General features: G+C 52.0%; 1 protein-coding gene across 1 annotated transcript; it reads right to left on the reverse strand.

Annotated features, from left to right (window-relative positions):
• Nucleotides 1-3,597: 3,597 nt before the first annotated feature.
• Nucleotides 3,598-4,014, reverse strand: NANOS2 (nanos C2HC-type zinc finger 2). The gene has a single exon (XM_028087850.1). The coding sequence runs from the start codon at nucleotides 4,012-4,014 to the stop codon at nucleotides 3,598-3,600; it is 417 nt and encodes a 138-aa protein (XP_027943651.1).
• Nucleotides 4,015-8,597: the final 4,583 nt, after the last annotated feature.

Raw genomic sequence — 8,597 nt, forward strand, 5'->3', positions numbered from 1 at the left:
ACTTCTGTCCCCGGCTCGCTGTCTCCAGCCTTCTCACAAGCTGATTTAGACCAGCTCCCCTCTCAACCCAGACTCCCCCTGGTGTGAAGAGCATTCTGGATGCCTCCCCTGGGTGCCCCATGTATTAGTTTCTCAAGGATGCCTCGGTTTCCAAGGGCAGCCGTAACAATACCACAAAGTGACTTAAAACAACACAAATATACTCCCCCATTTCTGGAGGCTAGAAATCCTGAAACCAAGCTGTTGGCAGTATCGTACTCCCTCTGAAGGCTCTAGGGGAGGATCCTTCCTTGCCTCCTGCAGCCTCTGGCTGCCCTGGGCCTTTTTGTTTTGTTTTGTTTTTAAAGATTTTATTTATTTATTTGAGAGACAGCGAGCACCTGAATGGTGGGAAGGGCAGAGGCAGAGGGAGAAGCAGACTCCCTGCTGAGCAGGGAGCCCCACGACTCCGGGCTCGACCCCAGGATCCCGGGATCATGACCTGAGCCAAAGGCAGACACTTAACCGACTGAGCCACCCAGGCGTCCGCTTTCCTCTTCTTATAAGGACACCAGTCATGTTGGATTAAGAGCACCCCCTACTCTAGTATGACCTCATCTTAACTGATTACATCTCCGATGACCCTATGTCCAAAGAAGGTCACATTCTGAAGCACTGGGGGTTAGGACTTCAACATACCTTCTTTTTTTGGGGGGGGACCAAATTCAACTCATAGCACCCATTGAGCACCTTATGCTCACCATGTCCTAACTGACCCCATTCCCCCAACCGGAACCTGCACCAGACACCTGCATGTCACCCAGACGTCTCCCTTCCCCTGGGCATCCAGGGGAGGCAGCCAGGACGCTGTGACTTGTGGAGTGTCTGGGCGGAGTTGGGTCTCAGCCTGGTGTGGAGGTCATGAGAAGCCTGATGGCAGGGAGCCATTGGAACAGGTGCACAGAACTCTGCAGGTGTGAGGTGTTGGAGGAGATGGAGCTCAGGGTCCATTGCTCCCTTGGCTTTTTTAGTGTCCTCACCTTCTGTCAGCTACCCTGCCACGTAATCATCAGTTGAATAAATGACTTAACTCATTAAAAAAACAAACCCCGCCAACTTGACAACCACTAGCTACTTGTCTCCAGCCCTCTCCTCTGAGCCCCATCGCAGGTGTCTAGAAGCTTCCAGGATGCATCACCCTGTGAAGCGCTTGTGGATGTCCCCAGGAGCCTCCCATCCTCCACACTCCAGACCCACCTCAGCATCTTCCCCTCCCTTACTTCTCCAGCTCTAAAGTGCACCCCCCACCCATTGTAATGCCCCCAAGTATGGCGCACAACACCCCTTGTCCCTTTCCATACCTGCTGCCCAAGCTTTGTCAGACACGGTCCCTTTATTAAACTATGAAGCTCTCCTCCATCGCCCCATTTGAAAGGTCATCATCTCCCCGCCCAGTGCAGCTCCCCCTTCTTCTGGGGCTCACCCTGCTGCCCGGGGCCCACCACAGCTCTGGAGTTGGGGCATTCTCTTTTTATCTATTGTTTGGCTTAACTTGGGGGGTCTCTGTTGTGCGCAGAGCTGTGTTTTTGGAAAAGCTGTGTCTTGTGAGGTCCTGGACTGGGCTCTTTGGTTCCCTGTGTGACTAGTGTATATACGTAGGGGCCCACGGTGCAATTCGCAGTCTGGAGATGTGCCATAAAGGTCAAGTTCTCACCAGGGTCTGCAAGATTCTCAACTGCCCTCCCCATGTGACTCTCTGATCTTCACTCTTACTACTCAGCCAGCCTCCCACCACCACAGGGCCTTTGAATCTGCCATCCCCTCTGCCCGGAATGCCGTTCCTCCAGATAGTCTCTGCTTGCCTCATTTCGTTTGGATTTTGCTCACATGTCACCTCCACAGAAAGACCTGCCCTGACCGCCCCGTAGAAAACAGTCTCTCCTTTCTCTCTGCACCCCTTTACCGTACCTGCTTTTCCTGCAGAGCACTTCTCACCCACCTGTCATGTTACTATATATTTGCTGATTGATGGTCAATGCGCCCCCTGCCCCACAAGAAAGTAAGCTCCGCGAGGGCAGGAGCCGTACCCACCAGTGCCTTGAGAGGCCTGGCACAAAGTAAGTGATCAGTAAATATTTGTGGCCCGGTGGAATAAAAGAAACCTTGATATGATTTGTGCATGTGTGCATTTCTGAGGGGCCAGGGACCATATCTTCCGCCGCCTCTCCAAAGGGGGTCTGGGAGCCCAAAGTTTAAGAACTACCATCAAGTTGGTCCTGGAAGACCTGTGGTCTAGCGGGCTGGGAGGGGGACCCCTGGACAGAGCCCCAAGAAGGACATGGAAAAGGAATCTAGGCTTAAGGTGGAGGCTGGGACGTGGGGACCAGTCCCTAGGTGACCTGTGTTGGGGGATGTGGTGGGGGGCACGTCATGAGGGGAACCCAGACCCATTCCTGTTCTGTCTCCTGTTTCCCCCGCATTGGGACAAACGTCGTTCCCTCCCCCAGGCTCCAGGGTAGAAGACAGAACCAGAGTGATTTCAAAGACAACCAGAAATGCTCTTTATTCACCAGAGCTGAACACCGGGGCCCCAGCCCTGAGCCCCAAACTGAGCAACTTAAAATCTGACTGGAGCTCTTTCTTTCCGTTGGCCCCAAAAGAAAATCTAGGCAGTTGCCTTTCCCATCTGGGCACTAAAACCCCTTTCTTGTCGGAGCTTCGTTGATTAAGTGTTAGAGGATGAAAAAAATGGGAGAAAAAAAAAAAGACCTTTAGCAAACCAGGGGGATTTGAAAGGTGGGTGGGAGTCCGTGGAAAGCAGCTCTCCTGCTGGGGGAAACGCCCATCGGTGATTTGCGGGTTGGGGGCAGGAGTGCAGTGAAACAGAATCAACAAGAAGGTCGACCAGGGGGAGCTGAAGGGTGTCCCAAGCACCCCAAGGCTCTCCACTCCCAGATAAGCCTTGGGAGACCAGGTGCCCCCCTCCCCCTGCAGTGTGTCTCCTCCCATGCCCAGCTCCTGATGGAACGGGCTGCTGGGGCAGGGAAGGAACAGTCCAGGGAGGTTTGTGATGAAACCGTGGGTCTACAGGTGGTTGAAGAAGGTGGACAGGGCTGGTCTCAAGTCAGAATCCCATCTTGGAAGTTCTTGGGCTAGAGTGTCCAAGCCAGTCTTGTTCACTCTCTCCAGATTCTAAGGGCGGGCCTGGGAGAGCACGCTGGGTCCTGTAGGTCCAACGTTCCAAGAATTCCAGAAGGAATGGAACCATGGGGCTGAGAAGTCAAGGGGGGCAGGGCTCATGTCACCAGCAGCCCCAGAAAGATGAAAGATCCATGAACTGGGGGCCCAGAAGGAGCCACAAGGCCGTGCGGTCCAGGGGCAGCGGTCCTGCCGCATCCAGAATCCACAGACACCCTCAGTTCAGAACCCCAAGGCCTGAGAGGTCCCGGGGGTGGGGGCAGAGCTGGCCTGGCTCCCCAATAGCCTGCATTGTTTCAGGATCCAGCAGGGAGTAGCTCTGGGAGCCAGAAGCCCCCAAGGGCTGGGGGAGGGTCCAGGGACTTGGCAGGGACCGAACCAGGAGGGTTGGGGGGGCGCGGGGTGGGCATCTTGCGCTCCTCAGCGCTTGACCTTGCGGCCAGCCGAATTGCGCCCGCTGCGCCGGTAGAGAGACTGCTGGCCGCCGTTGAGTGGGCAGTACTTGAGCGTGTGGGCTTGGCCCCCGGTGGCCCCGCACAGGGGACACACATAATGCCGCAGGATGGGGCACACCACCACGCCCTCAGGGGTCTTCAGCTGGTGTGAGGAGTAGACGTGGCGCGATTCCCCGTTGTGCTTGCAGAAATTGCACAGGGTAGCCAGGCCTCTGCTAGCCCCCGGCCCTCCCAGACCCTGCTCCTGCCCCAGCTGGGGCCCAGGCCTCGCCTCCCCATTCCCCTGGGCCTCTGGGTTTTGCCCCCCACTCTGGATCAGGGCCAACACCACCTGGCTCAGGTTGAAGTAGTCCTTCCACATGTCAAAGGGCGGCAGCTGCATGTCTCCCAGGCAGAGGCGGGGGGGGGGGGGGCGGGGGGGCGGCTAGAGGGAGGCCAGGGCTTCGGGGGCTGGTGGGCAGAAGCAACAGGTGCTTTCCTGGAGCAGAGAGGAACTGCACCCCCTTTTATACTCCCCCAAAGACCCTTCTAAGCAAAGGTGGAGCTTAGGATTTAAAGGGCCCACTCCCTGCCCACAATCCCCATCTGACTGTAATCCCCCACAGAGATGGGGAAGAGGCCCTTCCCCTTGTCTCTGGTCCTTGCTCAGCCTCCAGGGTGCCCTGCGACTTCTGGAAAGGCCCTTCCTTTCCCTGGACCTCAGTTTCTCTATCCATTCCATTAAGCTCCATGTGTGCAAATGCCCCCACGCCCCCATCCTCCCTTATTCCAAGGCTAGGGGCCTCCATATACTCCAGAACCATTCCTGATAATAACAGGTCCTTACCACGAGCCAGACGCTGTGTTGCACAGTAGTTACCTGCGTGATCTGATCTCATTCTTACAACGTCTATGTGGGAAACACAGTTATGAGCGCCACATGATAGACGAGTTACCTGGAGCTCAGAGAGGGATACTCACTGGCCTGGAGTCACAAAGCATGCAAGTGCCAGAGCTGGGACTCTGACCCAGGTCCTGAACTGGGAGCCATCTATTCAACAAATATTTTTTGAGTGCACACTATGGTGTTCAATGTTGTATAAACGAGATCTATGTTCTAGAAATGAGATCTGTGAGATCTATAAGATCCACATGATTTGAGCCTCATAACCACTCAGGGAAGTGGGCATTATCAGTTGCATTTTATAAAGAAGGATATGAGGCTCAGAGAGGTTAAGGAATGTACTTTAGGTTGCTCAGCAGGGAAATGGCACAGTTGGAATTCACACCCAGTCTGACTCTAGAAATGCTGGGAATTGATCTTAGAGGCAGCAGAGGACTGTGGCTTGGCACAGTCTCCCTTAGAATGCCCTGCCGTGGCCCTGTGCATTGTCCCACATCCTACCTGATCTTGGGGGCCGAGAAAAGCCTTACCTCCTGCCGACACCCCCTCCAGGAATTCTTTCTCCACTAACCTTCATCTGTCCCCTTGACCACTCCGTGGGATGCTAGAAACTCGGCAGTGACCACGCCGAATCTGGTGCCTGTTTCACGAGCTACCAGCCCACTGGGGGAACAGCCAGCAAATGAGAAAATAGACCAAAAACACCCAATTGCATACAGACAGGGTGCTCCGAGGGAGACTGGGCTGGGGGGAAGTGGCCTAGAAGCTGAGACCATAACAAAGAACCTCCCAGAAAGAGGGACACAGGATATGGAGGCCTGAAGTTTGGGGACAACAAAGGGGGTGGGGTGGATGGAACAGAGAGAGGATCCCAAGATCCCAGACTGTGGGTTGCTTTTAGGGGCTGTTTTGGCAATGGTTGGGGCCCACTGGGTTTGTCACGGTGATCGGCAGTGTGACTGGATTTAGTGGGCAGGGACCAGGGATGCCGGATATCTCAACAATCCACATGACCAAGATCTGTCTTGGGCCCTATTTAACCATCCAGTGTCCCCACTGGACACCCATATATGTAAAAAAATGCATTTGTGATGATCTGGGTCTAGAGCCTCACTGTTGCATGTAAACACTAGTGCTTTCACGGTATTTTCGGATACACTGACTTTTCCTGGGACACAACCACTGCGTACATTGTTATTCAGAGCTGTTCATTATTTCTAGAAGCCCCACCACCCCAGGCGATGCTGATTGTGGCAACTGTCCAAACAAAACACAGTTTGTCCCTGCCTCATTTGTGGGAGTCTACACAGAGATGCTAGTATCTGCCAAGTGAGATGTGTTTTAGATTGGCCTTTTCTGAGCATCCATACATGAAAACGGATTATTATTTTATTATAAATGGCTGTCTTTTATTTCCCCTTTGTAGCTCAATTAAGACAGGATATTAATTTTTGAAAATACAACCTGTGTGTTGGTGGGCTATATTACCTATGAGTTTAATTTCAGAATATTATTATTATTTTATTTTTATTTTTATTTTAAGATTTTATTTATTTATTTATTTGGCAGAGAGAGACACAGTGAGAGAGGGAACACAAGCAGGGAGAGTGGGAGAGGGGGAAGCAGGCTTCCCTCTGAGCAGGGAGCCCGATGCGGGGCTCGATCCCAGTACTCTGGGATCACGACCTGAGCCGAAGGCAGACGCTTAACAACTGAGCCACCCAGGCACCCCTGTTTTTATTTTTTTAAAGATTTTATTTATTTATTTGTCAGAGGGACAGAGAGAGAGAGTGATCACAGAGGGAGAGGGAGGAGCAGACTCCCTGCTGAGCAGGGAGCCCGTCTCAGGGCTCGATCCCAGGACACCGAGATCATGACCTGAGCCCAAGGCAGACGCTTAACCGACTGAACCACCCAGGCGCCCCTAATTTCAGAATATTAAAGAGGCATTTCAAAATGTTAGATAAAGCAAGTGTTGGGTCTTACAGAGTAAGAACCAGTGATACAGGCCAAAGTCAGCCCATCGGTCTTTGCCTTCAGAGCCACAGGGAGCCACTGAAGGCTATAATCAGGGGAAGGACATAAGAGAAATATGTTTTAGGACACTCCTCTGTTTGCTGTTGACTGGATAGGGGCAGTGGGGCTGTCCCCATCAGCTCACATTGTCTCAGTTTGGTCAGGAAGGAAAGTCTGAACAAAGTCTGTTAAAAATCCCTAACGGTAAACACCATGTTATGCTTTCAGAAAGAGCTTAATAAATGCTTATTGAGTTAATGTATTTTTTCTGTGGATGGGCTCATGGTTGGGAGGCAACAAAGGGAGGAATTCATGAATGTCACAGGAAAGGTTTTCTTGCCATATGATTTCCCAGCTTTCTGTAATTTCCTTTTGAAGTAATGATTTGGTTAATGACTTGTTCTCCCAAGGACAGATTTGTCCTCAGATATCGAACCCATGAGCCCTGGGAGGTCAGGGCCAGGGCTGTCTCAGGCGCTGATGTGTCCCCAGCGTTGCCCAGCTCAGGGCTGGGCATTGAGCAGAGCAGGAGGTATTAACAAGATGAATGAATGGGGGCACCTGGCTGGCTTAGTCGGTGGAGCGTGCGACTCTTGATCTTGGGGTTGTGAGTTCAAGTCCCATGTTGGGTGCAGAGATTACTTAAAAAAAAATCTTAAAAAAGGAAAAGATGAATGAATGGATGGAGGTGACCTGACTCTCCAGACCACGTTCTATTTCCTTGCTCTAAATGTCCACAGACCAATTATAAGTTTGCACATGGGTGACTCCTGTATCTTGAGTGCTTACAATGGCTGTCACTGTTCAGTTCTAATGTCTCCTCCTCCAGGAAACCCTCTTGACCTTCAGGCTGAATCCCTGGGTCAACTTCTCTAGGTGACCACATCCCAGTCCTGCCCACTCTGAGTTACCACTGACTGGGGATGGGTCTGTCTTTCCCTCTGGACTGTGGGCCCCTGAGGCCAGGGCTGAGGCTGTCCCCACAAGGCCCCGTACACATCTCAAGTCACTTAACCCTCATCCCTTTCTTCAGTCAAGTGCTCTTATTAGTCATGATTTGCAAAGGTGGCAATTGATGCTCAGAGAGGTTAAGTGACTTGTCTATGGTCACACAGCTGGCAAGCAGCAGAGCTGGGATTCCAACCTGGATGTGCCAGAGTCCAAAGTCTTTGCCTTTAACCACTGCCCTATACCACCTCGATAAATACTTGTCATCACAATGAATGAATAAATGAATGCATCCAAGCGCTCCATAGAGTCTTCCAGACCACCTGGTCTAGCTTGCCCCACTTTCTTATTTTGCAGAAGTTGAAACAGGCCTCTGGATGGGAAGGATTCAAGAATTCAGTTCAAGCTACGGTTCCTGGCCAAGGTCCCTGGATTCATGTGCACACTAAGCACTTTCTGGAAACCCATAAATAAAAGTACACCCTGGTTATACAGTGAGCTGTGAAGTCTTCTGCTGGTTCACCTCCCCGAAGAAGTGAGTCAGACCTCTCTGTTCTAGAGTGTTGGGGTCCTTGGGTCAGGCAGTGGGGTGACTTGAGCACAAAACACCCCAGGTCAGTTGGTGGACAGCATCATGGATAAATGCTCAGTAATCAACCCCGGATTCTAGCTCAGCTCTACCACCTGCTTGCCGAGTGGGCTTATTACTTAACTCCTAGCCTCAGTTTCCCATCTGTCAAGAGGGAATGACGTCAGCACCTGCCCCAAAGCACAGAGCCTGGTTCATTGGATGTGTTTATTAAATATTAGCTAGGATAATTAAGACACAGTTAAGGCGATAATTTTAAGGGCCCTTATTTACTGAGCATCTCCTTTGGGTCAGCATCATGCTCTACCCAGACCCTGTAAACTAGGGTGTATTAAGAGCCCCATTTTACAGATGAGCAATGGGAAGTACAGAGGGGTGGAGGGGCTTGTCCAAGGTTATATGGAGAGTGAGGGTAGGCTGGAGCTGAACTCAGGACATCCTCCCATTCCTGTGAAAGTCTGCAAAAGTGGTTAGCAGAGAGCAGGGCTGGGGCGCCTGGTGGCTCAGTCAGTTCTAAGTGTCTGTTGAT

This window comes from Eumetopias jubatus, unplaced genomic scaffold, assembly GCF_037043125.1.
Source record: "Eumetopias jubatus isolate StellerSeaLion01/CBP00866 unplaced genomic scaffold, mEumJub1_p1.0 scaffold_10, whole genome shotgun sequence".
In the NCBI taxonomy this organism is placed as follows: domain Eukaryota; kingdom Metazoa; phylum Chordata; class Mammalia; order Carnivora; family Otariidae; genus Eumetopias; species Eumetopias jubatus.